This window comes from Bison bison, unplaced genomic scaffold (assembly GCF_000754665.1).
Source record: "Bison bison bison isolate TAMUID 2011002044 unplaced genomic scaffold, Bison_UMD1.0 scf7180017864490, whole genome shotgun sequence".
Lineage (NCBI taxonomy): Eukaryota > Metazoa > Chordata > Mammalia > Artiodactyla > Bovidae > Bison > Bison bison.
Genome location: NW_011495049.1, coordinates 9408552 through 9424045, shown reverse-complemented (window position 1 = coordinate 9424045; position 15494 = coordinate 9408552). Strand labels below are relative to the sequence as shown.

The 15494-nt window shown below is 38.2% G+C and overlaps 1 protein-coding gene across 1 annotated transcript in view; it reads right to left on the bottom strand.

Moving 5' to 3' along the window:
• Positions 1-15494, bottom strand: part of VCAN (versican) — a 120754-nt gene that overhangs the window by 73620 nt on the left and 31640 nt on the right. The window contains exon 7 of the mRNA XM_010863384.1: positions 5174-5467. Coding sequence (XP_010861686.1) covers positions 5174-5467 — 294 coding nt within the window. The remainder of the gene's footprint in view (positions 1-5173; positions 5468-15494) is intronic.

Below are 15494 nucleotides of genomic sequence, written 5' to 3'. Positions count from 1 at the left end.
GTGTGGACAGGGCGTATGTGGGAAATCTTGGAATGTTCCACTAAATTTTACTGTGAACTTAAAACTATTAAATAAAGCCTATTTTAAAAATTTAATGATAAAATGATGTGATTTCGTTGTAAATCAGACTTGAGCTGTAACAGACTCCTCATTTTTTTTGGTCTGGTATGAGCTATTATTAGTTGTGCTCATTTCCTGGACCATTTTAAAGCCCAGATTCATTAATATTATACAAAAACTTGGTGACCATTTCATTATGCTGTATTTTAAAATTCTTTAGTCTGTCACTATTTGTCCCTTTATCTTAAAACTAAACAATAGAAAAAAAAGAATTAGACTCTTCAAAAACATGTTCAATAACGTTTCTTCCCCCCTTTTTTAAAGAAAGCTTTTTCTGCAGTCATTTCCTGGAGGAAGCTTTGGTCTATTTTGATTGACATGGACAACTTAAGGAACCAAAGTGAGGTTGACTATTTTTCTTTTCATTCAATTCTCTATCCTCTGAAATTCCATAACTGTTACCTCATTTAACTGCCAGATATCATGTTTGTTTTATAACTGCATTCTTTAGGGAAGCAGTAAAATGTACATACAGAGAAAGTTCCCAAGGAAACATAATATAAACACTTGGTACACTGCATATTAGAGAAAATTCAATCATATTGTTATTAATAACAACACAAAAGCTAATTTTGCTTTTTCCCTCTGAGTATTTCCATGGCTGAAAAAATTCACTTAAAAGGAGGTGATAACTGCCTGAGAGCCAAAACAGGGCCTGTGAATCAGGTCTTCCTAATGTTCCAACCCAATTTGTATGCCAGCAACTTTCTACAGTACTATGAAAATACTTTTCATATCAGTTTAAAAACGAAAGACTCAGATTTCAAAAACGACATGACTGTATGTCATTATCAGTTGGTATTGTGCTGTTTGATGCTGTCTTCCTCTAGGCCTGAAACATAGTCATATGACGGTAGTGTGTCTCGGAATCTCCTTTACAAAACTACATGACTTTGTTTTCAGAACAAGGGTTTTTAATGAGAGCCCCGTTTAAGGGTCTGCTTATAATTAAGCTGATTAATTCTACTATTTGGAATGGAAAACCTCAGACTTCCTTTTGGGGTTGGGTTACTTTTTCATCAACTTAACAGATGATTTCCATCACAACTCAGTGTATCTGAGCATCTGCGCCACTTGTTTCAACCCTTCCAAAAAAAAAAAAAGGAACTAATTAAAAAAAAATAAAAACACAAATATCTACAAAGAAATAACATAAGAATAAATACCAGTGTATTAATGATGACTATTACAAAAGTGAAAACACAACTCCAGATTTTTCTGAAAGTGTCTCTCCACAAGAATTCACGTGGAGAAGTTTTTGTCCTGGAAAACTACCACTGTCCCTTCTTCAGCTTCATTATCGAGGAAGCCAACAGAAAGCAGCAGGCTTCTTTTCCCACAAAAGCTCCCCTCGAACATTTGCAGCTGTTTGCCACACAGATGTTTCACATCACTGTACTTATGGTATTTTATATCCTATGGACTATCTTCTCCAGTGCTTCTATTGTGAGACACAAGGCAGATTTTCCTAATGAAATATGAAAATCCTATTAGCAGCACGATAGTCGATGTAACTTATAGCCATACTTGCCTTTATTATAGGGAAATGACTAGATATTCAGAAAGTTGATTTGGGGTTCATGGTTGCAGAAAGAGTAATGGTCAGAACCGCGGGATCAGAATTCAAAGTAATATTTAAAGTTTTATGAGTGATTGAATGCCAACCGATTCAAATTCAATAAAGAGAAAACATTTCAGAAAGGCCATTTAGGGAAGGATAAGTTTTGACACCTATGGTCAGATTATGATCTAGGGTGCAGAAAAGATAACAAGCTGATCATAGGTTAGAAGGGCAGATCAATTGTAAAAGTGAACAAATACATAAGAAAGACGTCATAGGAAGTGGTGGGTATTTATTTAGTCTTCTTTAGACCACTGTCTTTAGCTCCAAGCTTAACTGAACAGAGGGGTGTGAAAAACAATGAGGGTTCAAAGCAAGATGGCATAGGTGATTAGAGGCCTAGAAATTAAAATTTCAAAACAAGGAAATTGTTTCAGCTGAAGGAGACACTGAGGGACAACTGAACAATTGTGTTCAATAGTAGAAATGCTGTTATTTAGAATTTGGTTTCCAACTTGAGAAGGAAAGATGGACTCGGATTCTAATGCAAAGGATTTAGATAATGAAGAAAACAATCTGAGAGTGATAATAATAGGATATTGGAATGTGTTTTCTAGGAAACATTCCCTGTCTTCCTCTCCTGGAGATCTTTAATCATATTAAATGAGAGGTTATCACGAGTCTTTAATGGTTTTGATTCCCTTAAATTTGGGGAGCATGCATGAACCTTCAGAGCACTGCATAACTCTACTTCGCAAAACTTGCTTAACTCTGAGGTCAAAGAAGAATGAAAAGTGCACAATTTAATCAAGGGGAAACCAGCAGGAAGACTGTATTTCACAAGGACATTAATATACTTGTTTTTCAAATCTGTTTGACAAGAACAGATTCTAATTCTATTTATCATCGGCCATTGTTAATGTTCTATTCAGTGATTTCAGAAGGAAGAGGGAATTATAGCAAAGTGAGATTTGGTATTGTTTATTCACCATGAAGTGGCCTTAAAAACACTTTTGACATTTGGTAAAAGCAAACAAGAAAAATATGGTTATATTTCTAAATTCTTCTACTTAACCAACTAGCTGTACATCCCTGACATCACTTTTGGAATTTGTCCTTAAGGTCACAATTCTTATCAACTTTAACCCTATAGATTTAGTCATGACTCAACTCTATGGGAAACTACAGCAGGCAAGTCATTTTGAGAATATTTTTCAAATTTAAAAAAATGTATATGTTTTAAAAAGAATCTTTTAAAAATGAATTCGAAATTTGAGGAGGGTGTTGGCATTATGTGTTAAGGAAGGCTTTTATGTATGACTAAACTTTGAGTATGGTAGAGTCTTAGGGAAGAACTAAATAAGAATCTAGTCTTTAGCTTAACTGGGGTAAAAAACAAAAATTTGAATCTATTATATCTGCAAGTTATATATTTCCAAGTTATATAGATTCAAATGAATTAGGGAGAAAAAAGAAGACCTAAACTTTCAAATTTTATTCACGTTTTATACAGATGTTTTAGTAGGTGGTTATTCTACTTGAATCTAAGTATCTTGTTATTTTGTACATTCATGTGAATTCCTTATTTAAATAAATAATTTAAAACACATCAGGATGAATTCTTTGGGGCTATAGACAGGCTTTGTTTGACATTTTTCTCTCACAGAGAACAAAAATGTTTAAAAGTTTTCTAGTGCCAGGTTTATAAAGCACAAGAAAATAAAATCAAACAAGGATAATTCAACTCCTTCCTGAATTTAACTTCTCTAACCCACCTGTTCCCTCCCCTCCCCAATACACACACAAAAATTTGATTTTCTCCTTTAATCACACCAGTCACTTAACATAAAACTGATTTTAAAGCTTGAACTACTTGAAAATATTCCTGGAACTACTGTTATGGGTATGTGGCTTAAAAGAATGATATCTTCCTACTTCTGGGGATAAGGTTTGGCTATTACTGTTGTTGTTTTGTTTGTTTTCCTGAAAATGATCAAGACTTTTCCTGTAGTTTCAGGGCCTAAGAACAAAAACAAATAATTCCAAAGGCTTTTCGTGGCCAGCTTGTATTGCACTGATACACAACACATGGCTTTAACACTCAGAAAGTTGAGTTTACAGGAGATCCAAACAGAAATACCTTAGCTGGGAGATAGCAGGATATGAAATTACACCTTTCCATTGCACTAACAATCTATTCTCCTGACTACTCAGATATCCCACTTCTGTGTGTTTTTGGTTAATGAAGAAAGTCTGTATATTTAGAAGCCAATTACAAAATAAGCTAGTGTATTTTTGACTCATTTCAGTTACTGTTGACCTTCTGTATCCACGGGTTCCATATTTGAAGATTCAACCAAGTTCTGATTAAAAAAAAAAAAAAACTCCAGAAAGTTACAAAAAGCAAGACTTGAAATTGTTGTGTGCTAGCAACTACTTACATAGTTGATATTATATCCCATTACACAGTATAGCTTATGTAAGTAATTCTGGTATCCCTGAGGGCCCTAGGAGCAATCTCCCATGGATACTGAGGGGATGACTGTATGTATTGCTAAAACAGTACATATATTGAAAACTTAGTAAAAAAATTCTCACTAATTCAATATAATATGGCTCCATCTTGAACACACTAAAGGTCACCAAAATTTCTAGCAGATCTTTGTTTGGCTGGCATAATATAGATCCTACAGTAAACATCACAGTGAGGCTCTGGATTAGTTGCTTGTTTAATTAAGCATTCTACAAGCATGACACTATGGTATGTGACTAGTGCTAAAGTAATTTAAGGACATGTAAAAATTAAATATATCATTAATGTTGAGAAATGTTACTTCAAATCCATTTTAAGTTATTTTAAATCCATACTTAACTGAAGGTAGCCTATTTATGTTAGAGCTTGCCAAAAAACATATACTGTATTTAATATGATACTAGAGCATTAGAAGGAACATATTTCCATTATATGAGATAAACTGAGATAAAATGAAATTTTTACTTATAGCATGGTTCATTTTTAGGTATTATCCATGTCAGCTCCAAGTACTCACCTGCGGTTACTGAAATTTAAATCCTCTGCTATTTGAAAGAAAGGGTGATACCAAACAAAGAGGGAAAAAAACAGAACTCAGGGATTCAACTCAGCCATGACTGGCCCCAGCATTATAATAGCGCCAACAATCCAATTGCATTGAAGGACTGCAATTAATATAAAACAAGTGCTCAGAAACATGTTCTGTGCAATGCAGCACAGTTAAGGCCTTTGCCTGACATTTTTTCATCCTCTCTAAAAGCCATTTGTCTAACTTGTTTTAACCATATCACTGCTGTTTCATTTCCTTGTTTTTGAGAGTCACTGAACTGTTTCCATTCCGTGCACACAATGCAAGACATGGAATCATTCCAATGGCTAGTTGAACATCAATTGCATGCCTTCGAAGCTCTTTTTTTTTTTTTTAAACTAGAATGTTTTAAAAGGTATCAAACACTTACGTTTAAAGCAGTAGGCATCAAATCTGCTATCAGGGGGAGGGAAGCCTGTCTGGTTCTCAAAACGATACAGGGTTCTCACCCCAAGTAAACCACCTCCACACTGGGCCCTGGCCACAGTCACAGGGTGGCGAACGCTGGCGTCCAACAGCCACCCGTAATCACACCGGTCGAAGCCGTTCCTCCACGCTGCTTGGAGCTCCCCCACGGTCGCCAGGCGGGCGTCCTGGGTTTTACACTCTTCTCCAGCTTCTTCAAAGGTGAACTTGTTGGGAGCAGTGATGTGGAACACATCACCTGCAATAAGAAGAAGAAAAAAGGGTCTAAAGTTTACTCTTGTCTTTTCCTGTTTATAGGAGTTGGGGAAAAGCACATCATTCTTTTCTTATAGTGAGGAATCATCTTCTGATATTTACAGCAGAAAACTCAGTTTCCTAATTTTGTTATTATTAATATTAGTGTATGATAAGAAGTAACACAATAAACACACACCAGAAACGTTTCATTTTATATACGTACATTCCCTAGTTCATAGAAGCAGTCATTTGATAATACAGTTACAATAGATTCTTTGAAGTAAACAAACTTTTCCAATTGATTCTTTGATTTACTGTCCAGGAAATGGGTTTTCTCTCCATGAAAGAGGCTGTGGTGTACTTATTAACATTGCATGCCGGAAAGAGAAAGCTGCACTGAAATGTCTTTGAGGTCATTTTTCTTTGTTTATCCTAAAATCAAATAGCAATTTTCGGACTCTCTCATCCATTTCTGCCATCAGAATGGATTAACTCCCAGCAAAGCAAACAACAAAACAAGACTTCCAAGGTTTGAAGATGGGGGAGGGAAAGGGGCAGAATGGAATGCAGTTTCCTGCTTTTCTGTCCTAGGCACAGGGCTGCTTTGAGAGCTACGCAGGTCATGGCCTGCCCTTGGGCAGGGCTGAGGATGTATGAGGACCAATATCAGCTCCCAGTCAACCAGCCAAAGAGACCAAAAGTCCCCCTGGAAGAAGGGGCACCCTTTTTTTTACTTGCTCTGCCCAAGGTGGATACCGTTTGAAATCCGTCTGCCTTTCCGGTTCCCACAAAGTTACCATAAGGGGCTCTAACTAGGTTGGGGAAATTTTCATGTTTATTTATTGATTAACAAAGAAAGGCTGAACATTTCCTTTGTTCATCACATTAGGCTCAATTAGACCCAATTAGTATGCTCATTATCACTTAACATGTCACAGTAAAATATTCTGGAAATGCCAAAGCGTTTGTTAAATTGGAATGTTACTTGTGTAACGTAACAACTGGCTGAAATGAATGCAATGTGAATTAAATGATGCTTTTCACAAGTGGCTAAAAGACAAAGGTAGAATTAGAGAAGACCTAAGCAAATAGAGCAGGCAGGATGAGGAGTACAAAATGAGGTAGAGAGGTAGCTAAAATATCGAGAGCCCATTTTTATAGCAGCCATGGGTCCTGCTTCCATTTCATTGAGACTTGTCTTTGATTCTATGATCTATCAGACACAAGAGCTCTCATGATCTGGATCTTCACCTCACTAAATCCAGATGTAACAAGTTATTGTTTAAAATGAATAGAGCCATTACTCCATGTGTGAGTGTCATAACTTTATAAAACCAGAAAATTATAGTCAGGAGAAAAAGGTCAAGTCACCCACATCAGCTCTTCTCACTACAAATCTAAAAACGCTGCCAATGAAACGAGGACAAATCCCAATACGAGCTATTTGATGAAGAAAAAGAAAAATGACTTTTACCTGACTGCAAAAAGTAAGGCAGAGGTGAGAATGGGGTTTTGTCCTTAATAATCTAGGCTGGCAAAGGACAGCAATCTCAAACCCAAAAATACACTGAAAGAACAAAGGCCCCCCTCATTCCTAGAATGTCATCCTTCCTAGTAGGTTTTAAAATTGTAAGGTCATAGTACCAGTTGCATAGCACGTATTCAATAATTTGTTAAGGTTCTTACTCAGAAAAAAGGTGCCCTTTTTCCTTCCATCCTTCCCAAGCAGCACATTAAAGAGTGCTCCCTCGGCTGCAGTGCTCTGGGTAGCTGCCATCTGGGACAGGAGATTCATCTCGCCTGTGGATCTGGCTCAAAGCAATGGGCTACATACAGTCCATGGGGTCGCATAAGAGTCAGACACTACTTAAGTGACTAAATAACAAGAAAATAACAACAAAACCTGGGGGAAGGCAGGCAGACAGACCGTGTCGCCCCAAGCAGCCTCAGCAGCCTTGTTCACCTGAGCATTACTCTTGCATTTGGCCTGAAAGCAATGGAAGTGTGAAAGAGGGCAGCCTGCCAGCATGCTTCCCTCCAAGGTGGAACCCTTGGGTTTGTTATTACAGCTGGAATATCAATTTTGTTGCCTTCGTTTCCTGTATGGTGAGGTGCTTCTACATGGAGGCAAGAGCACTGTTCCTTTTCAGTAACTGATCAGACAACCAGAGCAAGGCAGAGAAATAAATTAAATGAGTAAACCTCTGCTTCTCCAAACAGCGACTTTCGCCCACATGATGGGGGAAATCAACTTCTCCAAATACAGCCAGACCAAAGGGCTAATGAAGAAAAATGACAGCATGATTTTCTGGATAACTTGTTTCTCTGTTTTAAGTAGCAAACACGTTTGGGGTATTAACGGAAGGAAAGGTTTTGGTAGGTGCTGGCAGGTTAAAAAAATACCCTTATTATTATCAAATCAATAAAGATCTACTTATAGAACTTTTCATTAAAAACTCTTATTAAGTCTGACTTTATATTAAATTAATTATTTAATTCACTTGTTTGGGGTATACAGTATCTCCTCTCCAAGCTCCAAAAAATAATGATTTTATTTAAGTATAAATTCTGTTATTCCCCTGTTTTCCTTTTCATTTGTATGTAAAAACTTTTCAAACATTGCAAATTAAATTTAAAAAACTTATTGAAAGTGATGTCATCATTGGGTTTCAAGTAACTCAGATGAAAAAAGGAAGATTTAACTAGCATTAATGTGACTTAAGGTGAGAATCAAAACAACTCATCTATAAAGATCCATATGTGTGGCCCATCATTATACACGGCATAATTGTTGTTTGATTTTAAAATAATAAAAAAAAGTTACTTTAACTCTGTTGCAAAAAATAGTGTCTAAGCCTTTCTAAATCATAATTGTTTAACATAAACATTGCCTTGTCTATTTCAGAATTCTAATGATACAGTGAAGTATCCATACTACGGAACTATCTTACTGAGTCTAGAAGCTGTTAGAACTGACACTCAATCTCTACCAAAAGAAACTAAGTTAAATGTCTAAATTGTGACCTTTCTATGTAACAACCTCAAAATATTAATGTCAGACATCTAATACTGTTCTCAAATGTGCCAGAATATCCCAGCATCAGTTTCATATACTAAAACCCAAAGAAAAAAAAGGTAAATTAAAGGGTAATACACAGATAGCAATCACTGAATTAATTCATATTCCTAAGTATTTTTGATTTCTAAGTACTCTTGATTTCTAAGACATCTGTTTTTAGTTTTTATTGATATTACTAAAATAATCTCCTGTCAAGTCCTTTTTGATTCACAAGCTACCTGGATTTAGACAATTTTAACATTATGTCGGGAGAAGGCAGTGGCACCCCACTCCAGTACTCTTGCCTGGAAAATCCCATGGGCGGAGGAGCCTGGTGGGCTGCAGTCCATGGCGTCGCTAAAAGTCGGACATGACTGAGCAACTTCACTTTCACTTTTCACTTTCCTGCACTGGAGAAGGAAATGGCAACCCACTCCAGTGTTCTTGCCTGGAGAATCCCAGGGATGGGGGAGCCTGGCGGGCTGCCGTCTATGGGGTCGCACAGAGTCAGACACGACTGAAGTGACTTAGCAGTAGCAGCAGCAGACATTATGTATTTAATCTAACATAATATAAATGTAGATGATTTGTTGTTTAAATCAGAATTAACCTATTAAAAGCTTTACCACTGAGCTTCCCGGGCAGCTCAGTGGTAGAGAATCCACCTGTAATGCGGGAGATGTGAGCTCAATCCCTGGATCTGGAAGATCCCCTGGAGGAGGAAATGGCAACCCACTCCAGTATTCTTCCCTAAAAAATCCCGTGGACACAGGAGCCTGGTGGACTACTGTCCATGGGCCTGCAAAGAGTTGGACACGACTGAGCGTCTAAGCTAGTACACAACCAAATAAAAGCTTATTGCTGAAGATGTGTATTGGGAAGATTATTAACGTATGGTCCAAGTTCTAAAAATATAATTTCTAAAAATGCCTTATACAAAAAACTGATAATCCCTGAAACATGACTAGGTATCCAACAAAAATAGGCTTTGTGGACGGTATTTGGAAAACAAATACATACAAGTCATCTGACAGGTTTCATTTCTGTAAGACTTCTCAGAGCAGGTAATATTATAGAATTTACTGCGAGTTTCTATAAAGAAGTCAGGATTTTTAAACCATTTGACCATTTGAGGAAAAGAATAATCTCCTTTTCTCATAGAAGACTAACTAGTAGTCCACGGATCTATTTCTTGAAGCAAATTGGACTAAACTGCCCTAGAGACATGTATGGCAGCAGCGTGAACACCCTCTTCCAATAACACAAGAGAAGATTCTACACATGGACATCACCAGATGGTCAACACTGAAATCAGATTGATTATATTCTTGCAGCCAAAGATGGAGAAGCTCTATACAGGCAGCAAAAACAAGACCGGGAGCTGACTGTGGCTCAGATCATGAACTCCTTATTGCCAATTCACACTTAAATTGAAGAAAGTAGGGAAAACCACTAGACCATTCAGGTATGACCTAAATCAAATCCCTTACAATTATACAGTGGAAGTGACAAATAGATTCAAGGGATTACATCTGATAGACAGAATGTGTGAAGAACAATGGATGGAGGTTTGTGACATTTTACAGGAGACAGGGAGCAAGACCATCCCAAAGAAAAAGAAATGCAAAAAGGCAAAATGGCTGTCTGAAGAGGCATTACAAATAGCTGTGAAAAGAAAAGAAGTGAAAGGCAAAGGAGAAATGGAAAGATATACCATTTGAACGCAGAGTTCCAAAGAATAGGAAGGAGAGATAAGAAAGCCTTCCTCAGTGATCAGTGCAAAGAAATAGAGGAAAACAATGGAATTGGAAAGACTAGAGATCTCTTCAAGAAAATTAGAGATACCAAGGGAACATTTCATGCAGACGGGCTCAATTAGGACAGAAATTGATGGACCTAACAGAAGCAGAAGATATTAAGAAGAGGTGGCAAGAATACACAGGAGAATTGTACAAAAAAGAGGTTCACGACTGAGATAATCATGATGGTATGATCACTCACCCAGAGCCAGACATCTTGGAATGCAAAGTCAGATGGGCCTTAGGAAACATCACTACGAACAAAGCTAGTGGAGGTGATGGAATTCCAGTTGAGCTATTTCAAATCCTGAAAGATGATGCTGTGAAAGTGCTGCACTCTATATGCCAGCAAATTTGGAAAACCCAGCAGTGGCCGCAGGACTAGAAAAGGTCAGTTTTCATTCCAATTCCAAAGAAAGGCAATGTCAAAAAATGCTCAAACTAACACACAATTGCACTCATCTCACACGCTAGCAAAGTAATGCTCAAAATTCTCCAAGTCAGGCTCCAACAGAACATGAACTGTGAACTTCCAGATGTGCAAGCTCGATTTAGAAAAGGGCGAGGAACCAGAGATCAAATTGCCAACATCCGCTGGATCATCGAAAAAGCAAGAGAGTTCCAGAAAAACATCTATTTCTGCTTTATTGACTATGCTAAAGCCTTTGACTGTGTGGACCACAACAAGCTGTGAAAAATTCTTAAAGAGATGGGAATACCGGATCACCTGACCTGCCTCTTGAGAAATCTGTATGCAAGTCAGGAAGCAATAGTTAGAACTGGACATGGAATAACAGACTGGTTCCAAATTGGGGAGGGAGTATGTCAAGGCTGTATATTGTCACCCTCCTTATTTAACTGATATGCAGAGTACATCATGAGAAATGCTGGATTGGGAGAAACACAAACTGGAATCAGGATTGCCGGGAGAAATATCAATAACCTCAGATATGCAGATGATACCACCCTTATGGCAGAAAGTGAAGAGGAACTAAAAAACCTCTTGATGAAGGTGAAAGTGGAGAGTGAAAAAGTTGGCTTAAAGCTCAACATTCAGAAAACAACGATCATGCCATCTGGTCCCATCACTTCATGGGAAATAGATGGGGAAACAGTGGAAACAGTGTCAGACTTTATTTTTCTGGGCTCCAAAATCACTACAGATGGTGACTGCAGCCATGAAATTAAAAGACGCTTCCTCCTTGGAAGGAAAGTTATGACCAACCTAAATAGCATATTCAAAAGCAGAGACACTACTTTGCCAACAAAGGTCCGTCTAGTCAAGGCTATGGTTTTGCCAGTAGTCATGTATGGATGTGAGAGTTGGACTGTGAAGAAAGCTGAGCGCCGAAGAATTGATGCTTTGGAACTGTGGTGTTGGAGAAGACTCTTGAGAGTCCCTTGGACTGCAAGGAGATCCAACCAATCCATTCTAAAGGAGATCAGTCCCAGGTGTTCTTTGGAAGGAATGATGCTAAAGCTGAAGCTCCAATACTTTGGCCACCTCATGCGAAGAGTTGACTCATTAGAAAAACTCTGATGCTGGGAGGGATTGGGGGCAGGAGGAGAAGGGGACACAGAGGATGAGATGGCTGGATGGCATCACTGACTTGATGGATATGAGTTTGGGTGAACTCAAGGAGTTGGTGATGGACAGGGAAGCCTGGCGTGCTGCAATACATGGGGTCGCAAAGAGTTGGACATGACTGTGCAACTGAACTGAACTGAACTGAGACAGCGTATTAAGCAGAGACATTACTTTGCCAACAAACGTCCATCTAGTCCATCTAGTACTAGTCCATCTAGTACTGAAAAAACTATGGTTTTTTCAGTACTCATGTATGGATGTGAGAGTTGGACTATAAAGAAAGCTGAGCGCTGAAGAATTGATGCTTTTGAACTGCGGTATTGGAGAAGACTCTTGAGAGTCCCTTGGACTGCAAGGAGATCCAACCAGTCCATCCTAAAGGAAATCAGTCCTGAATATTCATTGGAAGGGCTGATGCTGAAGCTGAAACTCCCATACTTTGGCCACTTGATGCAAAGAACTGACTCATTTGAAAAGACCCTGATGATGGGAAAGATTGAACATGGGAGAGAAGGGGATGACAGAGGATGAGATGGTTGGATGGCATCACCGACTCAATGGACATGAGTCTGAGTAAACTCCGGGAGTTGGTGATGAACAGGGAGGCCTGGCGTGCTGCAGTCCATGGGGTTGCAAAGAGTCGGACATGACTGAGCGACTAACTGAGAGACATGTATGTTTCAATCAAGAAGAAGAATCTCAGTTGAGCCATAACAATGATAACTCAGCACATATTAAGTTTCTCATATCCTATGTGTTAACCTGTCCAAGACAGAAACACAGTATATAGACAAGGTAATCAGAATCAAAGCAGGAACCAAAAAAACAAAAACAAAGGTCATATGAAGTCCACTGCCTACCAAGGCTGTGCCAAAGACTGTAAATGAGCAGAAGAAGCTGGACCAGAGCAGAGACCCTGATGGTGTCCAGGACCACATGTAAGATGAACACGTAAGTGTCCAAGTGTAGTAACAATCATTTGCTCTTGACAGCAGATAAAATGTAAGGAAAGAAATACACAAAATATCCTTTATACACAAAGCAATGCACGACTTAATGTAAAATGTGAAGTTAAGTTGTCCTAAGTAAGAATTTACTGACATGCATATATATATACATTCTTATTAGTACAACACATAAACTATAATGTAGAACAGAGGATTTCACAAAAGGGATAATTTGCATGCTCATATGGTAAACATATATGCAGTAGCTTAACCTCTGTTTTTCCAAAATATCAAGTTAAATGCTGTGACTTTAAACTATTCCTGTTTTTCCAACTTTCTAGGGATGCCCTAGAAGAAATTGGAAGACATTGCTGGTGAGACTTTAATATCTGGTGACATTCTACAAACTAAATTCATCTTAATTACAGGAATTAACATCATCAAAAATAATACTTAAATTTGAAAAGTAACTGCTAAAAGACTCCCTGGAAAGTGGATCATGCGTATTCTTTTTCCACACTTTTGATTGCTAAATGGAAAAGCTATTCCTTGGCAGACTTAGAAATGACACATACTAAAATGTGGCAAGCAATGATGAAAACAAATCAAAACATTAAGATGACCTACAATGTTCAAAAACTAAGAGTTGATACTCAGGAGTAACTCAGAAAAATTATGAAAGAGACTCTGAGTCCAGAGCAAATTGAGAAGAGGATCTTTTTCTTTCACAAGCAATTCCCTGAGATCGCCAAGGAGAACAAGAAACTGGCACCAGCAGATCACAGAGAATTATTCAGGTCCTTCCTAGATGGGCTGCTCTGTGTGGTAGTCAAAGCTGAGGTCTCACCACAGTTATCTAAATGGGCCTATTTTCTGGATAGTCTGATAAATATTTATGCTTCTTCTGTTTGTGTGTGTGTGTGTGTGTGCACACTCATAACCTATCTATCCTGAACTGTCTGAGAATTAGCTCCTATAAACTAATCATGAGTCTCTTTTCTCATTTGAGAATAGAACTTCATGATTTTTTTGTTCACTATAAGGAAGATCAAGATTTGCGATTGTTACTACAGTTCCCTGCTGTTTGGGTCAAAATGGTATACAGGCAATAAGTGTATGCAAAAGTAGACGTGGTGTATGAGCTGGAAATAGTCCGATGACATGCCCATAAGGATAAAACCACTTACAATATACAGTAAGTGTTATGGTAATAAAGACAAGTCAATATAATTATTACTAGGTAAAAGTTTTGGACTTTTAAGTTTTTTCAAAGTAAGTTTCCTTTTTTTTCCCTCTGCCTTTTGCTCTTTCTCATTTTTTGCCCATGTCTGTATACACAAGATCAAAACAATAAAGACTAATACTCATTATCCTGGATCACAAAATCTATCAGCTGTACGTGGTTGGTTAACAGCCAACATACACTATTATATAATCTTTTGACAGCCAACATTTGTAGATAATTCAAAAGCATGTCAGTTCCCCCTAAGATCTGATTCTTTAACCTATACAGAAACCACTCTTCTGTTAACAGTGACAAGAAAACTTCTGGGGCTGCCAAGATAGCTTCATCCAATTCTAGTGTTAGGCTGGCAATGTATCTAATTTGGGGTGTAATGGCCAGGTCAGCACCTTTCAAATATATCATTTGTTTTAGGATGAAGTAGAAAATACCTAGAGCCAGACATCCTGGAATGTGAAGTCAAGTGGGCCTTAGGAAGCATCACTAAGAACAAAGCTAGTGGAGGTGATGGAATTCCAGTGGAGCTATTTCAAATCCTGGAAGATGATGCTGTGAAAGTGCTGCACTCAATATGTCAGCAAATTTGGAAAACTCAGCACTGGCCACAGGACTGGAAAAGGTCAGTTTTCATTCCAATCCCAAAGAAAGGCAATGCCAAAGAATGCTCAAACTACCGCACAATTACACTCATCTCACACGCTAGTAAAGTAATGCTCAAAATTCTCCAAGCCAGGCTTCTGCAATATGTGAACCTTGAACTTCTAGATGTTCAAGCTGGTTTTAGAAAAGGCAGAGGAACCAGAGACCAAATTGCCAACATCTGCTGGATCATCGAAAAAGCAAGAAAGTTCCAGAAAAACATCTATTTCTGCTTTATTGACTATGCCAAAGCCTTTGACTGTGTGGATCACAATAAACTGTGGAAAATTCTTCAAGAAATGGAAATACCAGACCACCTGACCTGCCTCTTGAGAAACCTGTATGCAGGTCAGGAAGCAATATTTAGGACTGCACGTGGAACAACAGACTGGTTCCAAAAGGAAAAGGAGTACGTCAAGGCTGTATATTGTGACCCTGCTTATTTAACTTATAGGCAGAGTACATCATGCAATATGCTGGGCTGGATGAAGCACAAGCTGGAATCAGGATTGCCGGGAGAAATATCAATAACCTCAGGTATGCAGATGACATCACCCTTATGGCAGAAAGTGAAGACGAACTAAAAAGCCTCTTGATGAAAGTGAAAGAGGAGAGTGAAAAAGTTGGCTTAAAGCTCAACATTCAGAAAATGAAGATCATGCCATCTGGTCCCATCACTTCATGGGAAATAGATGGGGAAACAGTGGAAACAGTGTCAGACTTTATTTTTCTGGGCTCCAAAATCACTACAGAT